The 15,499-nt window shown below is 45.2% G+C and overlaps 1 protein-coding gene across 1 annotated transcript in view; it reads right to left on the minus strand.

Annotated features, from left to right (window-relative positions):
• Positions 1–6,346: 6,346 nt before the first annotated feature.
• Positions 6,347–15,499, minus strand: part of LOC120977397 (histo-blood group ABO system transferase-like) — a 38,001-nt gene continuing 28,848 nt past the window's right edge. The window contains exons 3-7 of the mRNA XM_040405340.1: positions 11,841–11,897; positions 11,531–11,596; positions 11,247–11,282; positions 8,118–8,252; positions 6,347–7,530 (exon numbers count right to left, since the gene is read on the minus strand). Of these exons, the coding sequence (XP_040261274.1) occupies positions 6,801–7,530; positions 8,118–8,252; positions 11,247–11,282; positions 11,531–11,596; positions 11,841–11,897 (1,024 nt within the window). The 3' untranslated portion in view covers positions 6,347–6,800. The remainder of the gene's footprint in view (positions 7,531–8,117; positions 8,253–11,246; positions 11,283–11,530; positions 11,597–11,840; positions 11,898–15,499) is intronic.

Raw genomic sequence — 15,499 nt, forward strand, 5'->3', positions numbered from 1 at the left:
ACCTGTATAAACGTTATAGCAGCTCTTTAATCCAAGCCCTACAAAGCGCGTGGATTAAAGCTTCTGCCACTGCACGGCCGCTGTCACGGACAGTGTAGAGTCCGGTAATGCTGGCAAGGGACCAATCAGAGTTGTCCCTTGCCGGCGATTGATCTGATTGTTTAGTCTGCACAGACTAACCAATCTGATCGCGGCAGTGTAAAAGTCCCGGTTTCAGGCTCTGATCTGCACTCTGAAATCAGGTAGTATGTTGTGTCCTATCTGTGCGCCCTGCCTGCAACCCTTAACTTTGCAGGCCATACGCTCTTCCTGCCGGCATATGTGCCAGTCTGCCCCCATAAACGCCCCTGCCCCTATCGGGGTCCCCTTGTCAGGTCCTCCTGCTGCCCTCCCCTGTGCCCCCTTGTGAGGTCTCCCTGCTGTATGTGATGGCGGCAGCTCCGTTCCTGAGCCGCCGCCATCAGCAGCGAGTGTCAGCTGTATGCTGACACTGCTGTAACCCCTTAGATGCCGCAGTCAGCGGCAACCAAGAGGTTAACAGAGGGAGGGGGCTCCCTCTCTTAACTATTGGCCTGCTGCGCTCCGATGGCAGCGGCCTGGTGGCTGCCATGGCAACCTTGCAAAGGCATCCAGTGTTGACACCGGGCCTGAGCCTTCGACAAGGCATTGTATGTCACAGATACATTTTTTTCACCGCACACATTACACTGCAGATGTGGCCCTGGTAATGTCACTGTCAGAAGCGGACACCATCTACGGATAAAGTACCCTGGATGTCAGATATTTTTTGGATGCGCACCCTTTACACTGGAGATGTGGCGCAGCTAATGTCACTGTCCGCAGCGGTCTAACTATTGCACGCTATTAAAAATGATATTGCTGCCACACACAACAGTCCTTAAAAGGACTTTTGGGTCTGTAAAGTTTTAGCTATTTAGCGCAGGTTGCGCTAAAAATATATATTGCTGCTGCCACACACAATAGTCTTTAAAAGGACTTTTGGGTCTCTGAAATGTTTTTATACTAAAAATATTCGTATATTACTCCCTACACTGTCTGTCCCTCCCTCAGCACAGCTCTCACTGACTAAGACTGAGCCAAACACGCATCATCAGGTGCTATATAGCGCCCGATGACGCGTTCCGGCCAGCCAATCAATGTAATGCTAGTAACCAACATGGCTATGGCATTACAGTGAGGGCAGTACTTACCTGCACGTTTATTGGCCAAGAAACGTGCGGGGAGGAGAATCGAGCATGGCGCTCGAGCGCATTCGGCCGAATACCGCCATGTGCCGAGCATAGAGATGCTGGAGCCGAACTGGTGTTCTGCCGAGCATTCTCGATCAACACTAGTTGTTACTAATTAAACTTCGTGGATTAAAGTGCTGCGATTTCCTAACTCTTTTTTTTCAACAATTTTTATTAAGTTTCATGGTAGATACATCATATCATCATATAAACGATAATGCAGTACCGGGTAAAGAAAACAACAGTGGCCAGTGAAGTACTCATTCAGTACGTCTATAACAGCCTTATAAATATAAGAAGTATACAAAGTTCTATATTGCAGTGCATTATTGAGATTTAAACCATGGGTCCCACAGTGTCAAGGACCTTCCAGGCGGATGGTGAAGGTAGGACAGCGTTCTCTAAAACCTAAATGTGGAGTTAATGTGATGCAGTATATTTCAGAAATTGAGGGGATGGCTATGCTTTTCCAGTTGATAGTGATTGCCAATTTTGTAGCCAAAACACCTCTATATCTGCTAGGTATGTTATCTATTTCCAGATATAGTAATGCCAAGGATGGAGAAGGGGCTATTGGGTATCCCACTAAGTCAGTGGCCATAGAAAAAACCTCTTGCCAAAAGCCAAGCCCGTAAAATATGCCATAAAGGGAGTTTCTGAGGCTGGAAATGGCCCCCCGTATGCCCGGCCCCTCATACTGATTCTACTTACCTGGCTCCCGGATCCTGGTCCTTGCACGGTCGCTTTTCCCCATGCGCGGATAAAAACATCCGATGTCGGGGGGAAGCAACCAATGGCAGGCGATGACGGGGACGAGCCTGCCTAGCATCACCATTGGCTGCTCCCCCATGACAGCGGATGTTCTCAACCGCGCACAGGCAGATGCTGCGGCAGTGCGGGGAGCCAGGTTAGTAGAATCAGTTTGAGGAGCCCGGGTGTATGGGGGGGGGGGGCATTTCCAGCCTCGGATAACCCCTTTAAGGTGTTTCTACCACCACAACTCCTCCAGCATTGATGAGAAACTCCCGGAAACATGTGGCATAAGATGTCAGGTGTATAATACCACCGAAGCCTGGTTTTCATGATTGATTCATAGTGGGTGGTGCATCTTAGAAGTTTAGCAGAGAAGCGTAACGCTGTCGTCCATTGGACATTTGAGAATGTTTTCCTAATTCCCCTTCCCAAGAGAGAAAAGGTGAGGATTTCTAACACTAAGGCCTCATGCACATGACTGTTGTTCTGGTCTGCATCCGAGCCAAAATTTTTGCGGCTCGGGTGTGGACTCACTCACTTCAATGGGGCCGCAAAAGATGCGGACAGCACACGGAGTGCTGTCCGCATCCGTTGCTCCGTTCCGTGGCCCCGCAAAAAAAATATAACATGTCCTATTGTTGTCCATTTTGCGGACAAGAATAGGCATTTCTACAATGGGCCGCCTGTTCCGTTCCGCAAATTGCGGAAGGCACACGTGAGGCTTCCGTGTTTTGCGGATCCACAATTTGCAGACCGCAAAAAACGGAACGGCTGTGTGCATGAGGCCTAATTCTGAGTTCTGATTCTCCAGTAGTAGTATTCTCTTGTAAAAATAAAATATATATATATATATATACCTGTATGCGTGTATATACAATATATATATATACTGCCTGGCCAAAAAAGGTCACCACCTGGATTTAGCTAAGCAGATGGGTAAGAACCTCCCATTAGTTAATTACTGCATGGGTCAGGCATGGCCAACCTGCGGCTTTCCAGCTGTTGTAAGACTACAACTTCCACCATCCCCTGCTGTAGGCTGATATATTTAGGCAGTCTGGGCATGCTGGTAGTTGTAGTTTTGCAACAGCAGGAGAGCCTCAGGTTGGCCATCCCTGGGATGGGCAATACAAGTGGGGAGCTTCTCATTTGTTAAAAACAACCATGTGGAAAGACAATGCATCCTGTAGTCACAGTAAAGATTCAAATCTATTTGAGGGCTCATGCAAACGGATGTATTTTCTTTCCGTGTCCGTTTAGTTTTTTATGCGGAACCATTCATTTCAATGGGTCAGCAAAAAAAACGAAAGTTACTCCATATGTCTGTTCTGCAAAGAAATAGAACATGTCCTATTGTCCGCATTACAGACAAGGATACGACTGTTCTATTAGGGGCCAGCTGTTCCACAAAATACGGAAAGCACACGGACGTAATCCGTATTTTTTGTGGATCCGTGTTTTCCGGACCACAAAATACATACGGTTGTGTGCATGAGCCTTCAGAAGGGTCAAATTATTGCCATGCCTCAAGCAGAGAAAACATCTAAGGAGGTTGCTGGAAGTACTAAAATTGGGCTAAGAACTGTCCAACGCATTAATAAAAAGTGGAAGGACAGTGGGGAAACATCATCTTCGAGGAAGGAATGTGGTCGAAAAATAAATCTTGAATGATCGTGATCGGCGATCACGTTTGGAGCAATGGAAGAAGGTGATGTGGTCTGAGGAGTCCAGATTTACCCTGTTCCAGAGTGATGGGCGCATCCGGGTAAGAAGAGAGGCAGATGAAGTGATGCCCCCATCATGCCTAGTGCCCACTGTACCAGCCTGTGGGGGCAGTGCTATGATCTGGGGTCCTGCAGTTGGTCAGGTCTAGGTTCAGCAACAGTATGTGCTCCAAGAATGAGGTCAGCGACCACCTGAACCTACTGAAGGACCAGGTTATTCCATCAATGGATCTGGTCTTCCCTGATGGTACGGGCATATTCCAAGATGACAATGCCAGGACTCATCGGGCTCAAATTGTGAAAGAGTGGTTCAGGGAGCAGGAGACGTCATTGTCACACATGGATTGGCCACCATAGAGTCGTCCAGACCTGAACCCCATCGAGAATCCTTGGGATGTGCTGGAGAAGACGTTGCACAGTTGTCCAAATCTTCCATCATCAATACAAGATCTTAGGGAAAAATTTATGCAACTCTGGACAGAAATAAATGTTGTGACATTGCAGAAGCTTGTGGAAATGATGCCACAGAGAATGCGTGCCGTAATCAAAGCTAAAGGCGGTCCAACGAAATATTACTGTGTGTGACCTTTTTTTGGCCAGGCAGTGGTGTGTAATATATATATATACACAGTATATGAGCAGTTATCCTAACATAAATACCAAACACCAAAAATTCCATTCGTCTGTCAGTTTTATAAGCATCTGGGAAACCAATAAACCAATATGACTGTCATCATAGCTCATGGAGGAATTTTTACCCAACTTTGTATATTTGATTTATTATACTCTAATAAAACCTCTCCATGTTTTATATCATTTGGGGTTTCGTGGTGCTGCATATCTGCCAACCCTCTATGATTGTCAAGGAGTTTCCCTAAAATGTTCTACCTGCCTGACCCACCAAAGGAAAACATCTCCAGCATCCATCAGGCTGGATGCATTACAGGACTATAATGCATTAGTTCATCTTCGTTAGGGCATCTTAATGAGAAGGGGTCAAAAAACTTCTCATTCTCATTAAAAGCAACCATTTTACTTAAAGGGGCTCTCCAAGACTGAGAACCCCTTTTTTATATTTAAAGGCAGGGTACAGGGCTTAAAAAAGGGACTCCTGGTCATGATGCTTTGGTTCCAGTGTAGACCTCCCTGCTCCTCTGCTGTCTACATGCAGGAGGGAGCTCAGCGCTGGTCCAGGAGGCAGTCCCTGCACCCTCCCTTTAAATATGAATAAAGGTTTCTTATCTCAGAGAACCGCTTTAACATCTTTGCTGTCGATTGTTCGCTATTGGGGACGATACTTCTCCCCCATTATATAGTCATTAGTCAACTTTTACGAGCAGGTTCTTCTCTCCTCAATGCCATTTCCACTGAATGTTGTGCTGCCGTCATCTCACCGTTTTCCTCTCCTCTTTACTTTCACTCTTATCACCCAAATCTTTTATTTTACACTGTTTGGAGCACATTTATTAAGACCAACATTTTAGACACCAGTCTTAATATGGCACTGTGCTGGTGGTGGATCCGCCGAAGTTATGTAGAGGCGTCAGCCTCTTCATAACTTCGGAGGATCCTCCGCTGCTTCTAAATGTAAGACCGCTTCAAGTTCCGAGCTGTCTTACATTTAGACCCTTTTGTACGCCTACTCCACACCATGACCCCTTTTTTAGGCCTGGCGTTAGCGAGGAGAAGTCACAGTTTGTGGCGCAAAGGACCTTTGCACCACAATCTGCGCCAGAAATACACCTATTTTATGGCTATTTCTGTTTAATAAATGACCCCCTTTATATTTGTCAAGATGTCTTTCCTACATATAATTTGCCACAAGGGAATTTCAAGCAAAAGATTAGATTACTGGTGCCACAGGTCACAAAACATCCAATAGATATCCCAAAACCCTTTATTGGATGGCAAATTGCTTCACTTTTGATAATAGCACGACAATCCTCTGGATAGGTCATCAGTATCTGATCGGTGGGGGTCCAAAACCCAAGACCCCCACCAATTCGCATGAACACTTGTTAGCCATCATCTTGCTGTGTAATACTGCAGATAGTGCTGTCTAATAACGATCCACTAGACAGTATGGGGACGAACGATGGCATAACAATCGCTCTTCCCCATGCTGAGGAGGAGATCTCTGCATGTAATAGCAGCTGTCTCCTCCGCTAGCTAGCAAGCGATTGCCGGCAGGGAACGCTTCCTTCCAGACAATCTCTTTTTGATGTTCCTGTGTAGTACAGACTTAAGTTATGATGAAAGATTAAAATAAATAACTTTATTTAGTCTTGAGAAGAGACAACTAAGGGGGAACATGTTTAACCTATACAAATATATAAATGAGCCGTACAGATAATATGGTTAAAAGCTGCTCCATGTAAAATCCCCTCAAAGGACAAGGAGGCACGCCTCAGGACGTGGTCACAGCAGGAACAGTGGACGGTTTTAATAAAAAAAAATTTAAAAAAAGGGCTTATATGAATTCTTAAAATTAACATCAATGTTTATGAAAATGTGTAGAAATCTGAATCTCAGTCCCCTTTTTCAAAAATTCACGTCCCCACCTATCCTTGGTTGAACTTGATGGACTTGTGTCTTTTTTTCAACTGTATTAACTATGTAACCCCATTCACTTCAATGAGCTGTGCCTAGGCCATGTGACCAATGAATGTGACGTCACATGGCCTAGACTAAGCTGAGAGAAGGCTGCAGCGCTGCTGTGAGCACCCATGCTTTCTCAAACAGCTCATTGGTGGGAGTCCCGAGTGTTAGACCTCCACCAGTCAGATACTGATGACCTATCTATAAGATTTCATGCGGCTAAAAAACATTGTTTTAAATCTAGTTTCTATGCTCCTCCCACATGCCACAGATTGGAGCTAGGTGCTTAGCAACACCTGCTACTTCCTCGATTTGCAGAACCTTACAGCTTGTTCTTCTTGGTGCTGCAATTTCAGTGTTGATGACTGTAGATGGAGATTTTTATGAATAACTTACTTCACCAGCCTTTTTACCCCATAGGTCATTTTGTTAAACGTTCTAACTTCTGAATTTTTGAAAATGCCCCAAATAATCATCAACTATGAAATTTTTGTCTTGCTCTTGGATAGTCGTACAAACTTCTTCTGTTCCGGATCGCATTGTGATCTTTTGGAACAGCAACAAATCTTCTCATAAGGAATTCTGGAACCCCAAAACTATTGTCCCATAGATATTCAGGAGACAGAATTTTAGTTGGCTTGTGATAAAGGAAATATTTGTTTAGGTAGCTCTCATCATGCCAGATGGCTTCGATATTGTTCGCCTGGTCCGTCGTCATCTCGTTATGGCAAAATTTGGTCAACTTGTAGACCTCTTCTACCTTTCCCCCAAAATACCCACCAGCATAATAAAAGTCTCCTTCATCAGAAGGAATGTAGGCGGTAGACTCTTTCCGCCGCTCATATGTGAAGTGCTCGCGGGCAGTGCCATAGAAGCTGGGATGTAAGGTGCCAAAAACATCACTGAGGATCTCCACCCCAACCTCATCGCTAAACTTCATGTCCACATCAACGCACACCAAGTAGTCCACTTCATTGATGAATCTTTGCCGGGAATAGTCTCGAATCATTTCCATGCGTCTCATGGACACATCCTGCCATCTTTTGTAGCTGGGTACCTCTAAGATCACCAGTTGCCTTCCCTCAGCAAGTGGGATATTCGGGATGTCTTTAGCGCGGTCTGTGAACACGTAATAGTTGACCATATGTCCCACCATAAAGAACTTTTCAGCAGTTTCAAGAAAAGTCTGCAGAAAAACTGTGTACCTGAAATGGTAAATGATAGCAGTCAGAGTTGGCAAATGCACTTGACTTTTGATGAGGGACTTTGCAAATTTTGCTTGCCCTAGTGGCCAGTGTGAGAACTGTAATATCGCTAATCATAATTAAATGACTCTGCTTGTTCTCTCCCAGTCTATTCTGCAATGCTGACAAAATGAGCTACAGAAAACAGGAAATATCAGCTTATTGAAACTACCCCAGTGGCCAGTGTGAGAAGTGTAATATGTCTAATCATATTGAAATGACTCTGCGTTTCCTCTACCAGTCTATACTACAAAGCTGACAAAATGAGCTACAGAAAACAGAAAATATCAGCTTATTGCATCTCCCCTAGTGGCCACTGTGAAAAGTGTAATATGTCAAGATTTGTGTATGTATTGTTAGATATGTTCTTGAGATATGTCGCTCTCATCTCTCACAAGGAATGGGAAAGGCAACCAAGCGCCACAAGGTAATGCTGAATGGGAGGATGAGGGATGTGGTGACATGAAGCCGCTCCAGGAGGTTGAGTCCAAATTAGATTACTGCTATGTGACCCTTATCTCTTGTCATATTTGTAAAAATTTACTTACTTTTTGATGGCAAACACCGTCACGCCTACGCGAACATGTCTCTTGTGAAATTGTGCATTCAGTATCTCGATATTGTAGGTGCCATTCCATACAATTGGCGCAAACCAAGGAGTCATCATCAGGTAATCGGTTCTCCTTTCAGCAAACAAAATAGAGGTAAGGCTACTTTCACACTAGCGCTGCCTTAACAGTGACCTCCACACTACCCTGCTGCCTTAACAGTGACCTCCACAGTACCCTGCTGCCTTAACAGTGACCTCCACACTACCCTGCTGCCTTAACAGTGACCTCCACAGTACCCTGCTGCCTTAACAGTGACCTCCACAGTACCCTGCTACCTTAACAGTGACCTCCACAGTACCCTGCTGCCTTAACAGTGACCTCCACAGTACCCTGCTGCCTTAACAGTGACCTCCACAGTACCCTGCTGCCTTAACAGTGACCTCCACAGTACCCTGCTACCTTAACAGTGACCTCCACAGTACCCTGCTGCCTTAACAGTGACCTCCACAGTACCTTGCTGCCTTAACAGTGACCTCCACAGTACCCTGCTGCCTTAACAGTGACCTCCACAGTACCCTGCTGCCTTAACATTGACCTCCACAGTACCCTGCTGCCTTAACAGTGACCTCCACAGTACCCTGCTGCCTTAACATTGACCTCCACAGTACCCTGCTGCCTTAGCAGTGACCTCCACAGTACCCTGCTGCCTTAACAGTTACCTCACAGTACCCCGCTGCCTTAACAGTGACCTCCACAGCAGTTGCCCATTTAATAGTGGCCCCTGCCCCCTTAACAGTGACCTCCACAGTGTCCGCCCCTTTAACAGTGACTTCCACAGCGGCCTGCCCCCTTAACAGTAACATCCACAGTGCCCGCCTGTTTAACAGTGACCTCCACAGCACCCTGACCCTTTAATGCTAGGGCTACGCGACGACATGTGTTGCGCGACATTTTGTCTCAACAATTTTGATAATGATAGTCTATGGTGTTGCACTGCGACATGTAACATGCTGCGACACGACAGTTGTAAAAAAAATCCACCCAAGATGGATTTTTCTGCGATTGTCGCAGCATGTCACATGTCGCAGTGCAACACCATAGACTATCATTATAAAAATTGTCATGCAACACATGTAGCAGTGTAGTTGTGCCCTATGTGTCCTGTAGCCCTAGCCTAAAACTGACCTACAGCAGTGAAGAAAAATGGCTGGGTTGTTATGGAAACCTGGAGTAAAACTGTGTGTATGTGGAGACTAAGGGCCTGCGAGCCTCAATTGGCTGTTAAGGGTCACGTGACCGTGTGTATGGCAGTTGGGATATGAAGAGAATGACTTGCAGGCTTGTATTGGCTAATTCAGGTCATTTTTTGGGAATATCTCAGGAACGGTACATCCTAGAGAGCTGAGACCCCCCCCCCCCCCCCCCCCCCCACAAGATTTCTTTCCAGATAGCAAGGGATGTGTATACCAAGTTTCGTTTAGCAATGGGCATATCTAACTGCAAATACCTATTTAATTTTTGAGCTAACCTACATGTACTTGGTATTGTCTTTCATGGGACACCTTAGACCTTTCTTTTGTGCCATTAGATGAAGGATTTAATATTTAGAAAAAAATAATACTGATGGAAAAAATTGTGAAAATTATGAAAAAATGTATATTTTTCCTTAAATTTTTTTTTCCCGATTTAAAAACAATTTAAAGCAGTTTTCTGAGATTTTAATACTGATGGCCTATCTAGTATCTGATCGGTGGGTGAAAGAATATTATCCTTCTCTCTATGCACCGTGATTTCATGTTTAACCCTTCAGTGGGGAAGGCACCAGTGCTCACAGTAGCGCTGTGGCGTTCTCGCAGGTTTCCATAGGCCATGTGATGTCACGTTCATCGGTCATGTGGCCTAAGCACAGCTCAGCCCCATTGAAGTGAATGGGGCTGAACTGCGATACCAAGCACAACCACTATACAATGGTCGGCGCTGTGCTTGGTGAGCAGAGAGAAGACTGTGGTGCTACTGATAGCACCGATGCTTTCCCAGGTGTCGGACCCCTACCAATCAGATACTGATCAACTATCCAGAGGATTGGTCATCAGTAGTAAAGTCTCAGAAAACCCTTTTAAAGACAAAATATTTCTACTATATTTGTACTGTGAAAATGGAAGTTACTTGAGCAGTTTATCTACTGGCTGAGCCAACCGCAAGACTCCAAAGGACTGGAGCGCATTTTGGATTTTTGGGTGCGTATTTTCTACTGCTGGTTCTATGGCACCATACTGCCAGAACAGATGTTATACTGTGCTAAAACATTAGAAACACCTTCCAACTGACTATTTTTGTGTGTGTGCATATATATGTGTATTTTACACACTGTTAGAACTAATAAATATATTTTTATTTTATTTTATTTTTTTATGAAAGAAAAAGGGGAAAAATGTGTGTGCACATAGTCTGGTATACTATTGCTAAAACCAATAAATAAATATATATATATATTTTTTTTTGAAACTTTTTTTTTTCCTTTTTTTTTCTGGAAATTTTTTTATTAACCCCTTTGTGGCACAGTCATGGCAGGAAAGGGTTAGTTCACAGATAGCGAGATCACAGTTAGCTTTACAACCAGCAGGGGTTACTCTCCCATCAGGGATCTTAGCTGAACGCACAGCTTGTCAGTGAGATCATATGCCTCCATGGTCTCCATGATCTTTGCTGTGACCACGGTTGTCTAATGACAGAGCAGTTACAGCAATCTTCGTCACCGGCATATTGTAATGTAACTCGCCACTTTAATACTGGTTTAGGCAGCATGAACCCGATGACAAAACAGGAGCAAGGTTATAAATGTATTATGCATCAGCTTGCTGGATAACAGGCTGAAGTAGATGGACAGATGTCTTTTTTCATCCTTATAAACTATGTTACTGTCTGAGTTACAGTTTTGACATTTTCCAAGCTTACGCTTCCCATAATCCCTTGCGCGTTCAGTTTCTGCACATAAATTGCTGGTGCTTTGCATCATCTGATGTAGAATAAAATAATTGCCCCCTTGAATACTGACTGTAGAATTGTGAATGTATCTCTATCTATTACAGGCTGTAATAGGCTGATCAGCACAATAAACACACTTACGGGGGCTTCTTGAAATTCGGCTTTTCATACAGCATTCTGGGGGACAAAAAGGTAGGAAAATATAAGTATATAAGCAATTATGGTGGAAAACAAATAATGAATAGGAGGTTGTTCCTTGAAACTATCCCAGACTCCTAGTATGAATAGTAATTTCCACTAGGGGGAGCTAATTGCATAGATATACTGTGCATTGTTCCCAATGGGTAGTGAGCTCCCCCTAGTGGTGGCTTCAGGCAGATAGTTTTTTTTATTCTTTTGAATTTTATGACTGCATGAAAGGTTACCTTTCAAGAGAAACGTCTTGTAGGAGGTCCAAGTTCGAGGCATTGACAAGCATTTTGGATCCAGTCCTGTGTGCAGAAATGAGAGTATTAGAGATGGGACCACAAGGGGTGTTTAACTTGTGGCACTTCAGCTGCTGGGAGTTATAGCTTCAAACCAGATGGAGAATGCAGACCCACTACCCCCAGCCTAAACCTCTTTCCATATGATAGGGTGATGGTGTTTAAATCCAGTAGAGATGGGTAGAGAGGGGTCTTTATTAGATGTTAGTACATTTGAAAGTGGGTGCAGAACCATTAGCCATGTACTCACTGAGGATCACAGATGATGGTCACTTCTGAATGCCACCTATGTACCCTCACATTAAACCTGGAATAAAACGAAAATGGAAGAACACTACAGTCAGTCAGAAATGCAGATTACAGCAATAGACTATATTCTCCTGTCCTACAGTCATCCTCTCCCCTGAAATGGCTGATAACAGGGGGCAATAGACTGTATTCTCCTGTCCTACAGTCATCCTCTCCCCTGAAATGGCTGATAACAGGGGGCAATAGACTGTATTCCCCTGTCCTACAGTCATCCTCTCCTCTGAAATGGCTGATAACAGGGGGCAATAGACTGTATTCTCCTGTCCTACAGTCATCCTCTCCCCTGAAATGGCTGATAACAGGGGGCAATAGATTGTATTCTCCTGTCCTACAGTCATCCTCCCCCCTGAAATGGCTGATAACAGGGCAATAGATTGTATTCTCCTGTCCTACAGTCATCCTCTCCCCTGAAATGGCTGATAACAGGGGGCAATAGACTGTATTCTCCTGTCCTACAGTCATCCTCTCCCCTGAAATGGCTGATAACAGGGAGCAATAGACTGTATTCTCCTGTCCTACAGTCATCCTCTCCCCTGAAATGGCTGATAACAGGGGGTAATAGATTGTATTCTCCTGTCCTACAGTCATCCTCTCCACTGAAATGGCTGATAACAGGTGGCAATAGACTGTATTCTCCTGTCCTACAGTCATCCTCTCCCCTGAAATGGCTGATAACAGGGGCAATAGACTGTATTCTCCTGTCCTACAGTCATCCTCTCCCCTGAAATGGCTGATAACAGGGAGCAATAGACTGTATTCTCCTGTCCTACAGTCATCATCTCCTCTGAAATGGCTGATAACAGGGGGCAATAGACTGTATTCTCCTGTCCTACAGTCATCCTCTTCCTGAAATGGCTGATAACAGGGGGCAATAGATTGTATTCTCCTGTCCTACAGTCATCCTCTCCCCTGAAATGGCTGATAACAGGAGGCAATAGACTGTATTCTCCTGTCCTACAGTCATCCTCTCCTCTGAAATGGCCGATAACAGGCGGCAATAGACTGTATTCTCCTGTCCTACAGTCATCCTCTCCCCTGAAATGGCTGATAACAGGGAGCAATAGACTGTATTCTCCTGTCCTACAGTCATCCTCTCCCCTGAAATGGCTGATAACAGGGGGTAATAGACTGTATTCTCCTGTCCTACAGTCATCCTCTCCACTGAAATGGCTGATAACAGGTGGCAATAGACTGTATTCTCCTGTCCTACAGTCATCCTCTCCCCTGAAATGGCTGATAACAGGGGCAATAGACTGTATTCTCCTGTCCTACAGTCATCCTCTCCCCTGAAATGGCTGATAACAGGGAGCAATAGACTGTATTCTCCTGTCCTACAGTCATCCTCTCCTGAAATGGCTGATAACAGGGGGCAATAGACTGTATTCTCCTGTCCTACAGTCATCCTCTCCCCTGAAATGGCTGATAACAGGGAGCAATAGACTGTATTCTCCTGTCCTACAGTCATCCTCTCCCCTGAAATGGCTGATAACAGGGAGCAATAGACTGTATTCTCCTGTCCTACAGTCATCCTCTCCCCTGAAATGGCTGATAACAGGGGGCAATAGACTGTATTCTCCTGTCCTACAGTCATCCTCTCCCCTGAAATGGCTGATAACAGGGGGCAATAGACTGTATTCTCCTGTCCTACAGTCATCCTCTCCCCTGAAATGGCTGATAACAGGGGGCAATAGACTGTATTCTCCTGTCCTACAGTCATCCTCTCCCCTGAAATGGCTGATAACAGAGGGCAATAGACTGTGTTCTCCTGTCCTACAGTCATCCTCTCCCCTGAAATGGCTGATAACAGGGGGCAATAGACTGTATTCTCCTGTCCTACAGTCATCCTCTCCTCTGAAATGGCTGATAACAGGGAGCAATAGATTGTATTCTCCTGTCCTACAGTCATCCTCTCCCCTGAAATGGCTGATAACAGGGGGCAATAGACTGTATTCTCCTGTCCTACAGTCATCCTCTCCCCTGAAATGTCTGATAACAGGGAGCAATAGACTGTATTCTCCTGTCCTACAGTCATCCTCTCCCCTGAAATGGCTGATAACAGGGGGCAATAGACTGTATTCTCCTGTCCTACAGTCATCCTCTCCCCTGAAATGGCTGATAACAGGGAGCAATAGACTGTATTCTCCTGTCCTACAGTCATCCTCCCCCTGAAATGGCTGATAACAGGGTGCAATAGACTGTATTCTCCTGTCCTACAGTCATCCTCTCCCCTGAAATGGCTGATAACAGGGGGCAATAGACTGTATTCTCCTGTCCTACAGTCATCCTCTCCCCTGAAATGTCTGATAACAGGGGGCAATAGACTGTATTCTCCTGTCCTACAGTCATCCTCTCCCCTGAAATGGCTGATAACAGGGGGCAATAGACTGTATTCTCCTGTCCTACAGTCATCCTCTCCCCTGAAATGGCTGATAACAGGGGGCAATAGACTGTATTCTCCTGTCCTACAGTCATCCTCTCCTCTGAAATGGCCGATAACAGGGAGCAATAGACTGTATTCTCCTGTCCTACAGTCATCCTCTCCCCTGAAATGGCTGATAACAGGGAGCAATAGACTGTATTCTCCTGTCCTACAGTCATCCTCTCCCCTGAAATGGCTGATAACAGGGGGTAATAGACTGTATTCTCCTGTCCTACAGTCATCCTCTCCCCTGAAATGGCTGATAACAGGGAGCAATAGACTGTATTCTCCTGTCCTACAGTCATCCTCTCCCCTGAAATGGCTGATAACAGGGAGCAATAGACTGTATTCTCCTGTCCTACAGTCATCCTCTCCCCTGAAATGGCTGATAACAGGGAGCAATAGACTGTATTCTCCTGTCCTACAGTCATCCTCTCCCCTGAAATGGCTGATAACAGGGAGCAATAGACTGTATTCTCCTGTCCTACAGTCATCCTCTCCCTGAAATGGCTGATAACAGGAGGCAATAGACTGTATTCTCCTGTCCTACAGTCATCCTCTCCTCTGAAATGGCTGATAACAGGGAGCAATAGACTGTATTCTCCTGTCCTACAGTCATCCTCTCCCCTGAAATGGCTGATAACAGGGAGCAATAGACTGTATTCTCCTGTCCTACAGTCATCCTCTCCCCTGAAATGGCTGATAACAGGGGACAATAGACTGTATTCTCCTGTCCTACAGTCATCCTCTCCTCTGAAATGTCTGATAACAGGGTGCAATAGACTGTATTCTCCTGTCCTACAGTCATCCTCTCCCCTGAAATGGCTGATAACAGGGGGCAATAGACTGTATTCTCCTGTCCTACAGTCATCCTCTCCCCTGAAATGGCTGATAACAGGGGCAATAGACTGTATTCTCCTGTCCTACAGTCATCCTCTCCCCTGAAATGGCTGATAACAGGGAGCAATAGACTGTATTCTCCTGTCCTACAGTCATCCTCTCCCCTGAAATGGCTGATAACAGGGGGCAATAGACTGTATTCTCCTGTCCTACAGTCATCCTCCCCCTGAAATGGCTGATAACAGGGAGCAATAGACTGTATTCTCCTGTCCTACAGTCATCCTCTCCCCTGAAATGGCTGATAACAGGGGCAATAGACTGTATTCTCCTGTCCTACAGTC

Source organism: Bufo bufo, chromosome 8 (genome assembly GCF_905171765.1).
Source record: "Bufo bufo chromosome 8, aBufBuf1.1, whole genome shotgun sequence".
Lineage (NCBI taxonomy): Eukaryota > Metazoa > Chordata > Amphibia > Anura > Bufonidae > Bufo > Bufo bufo.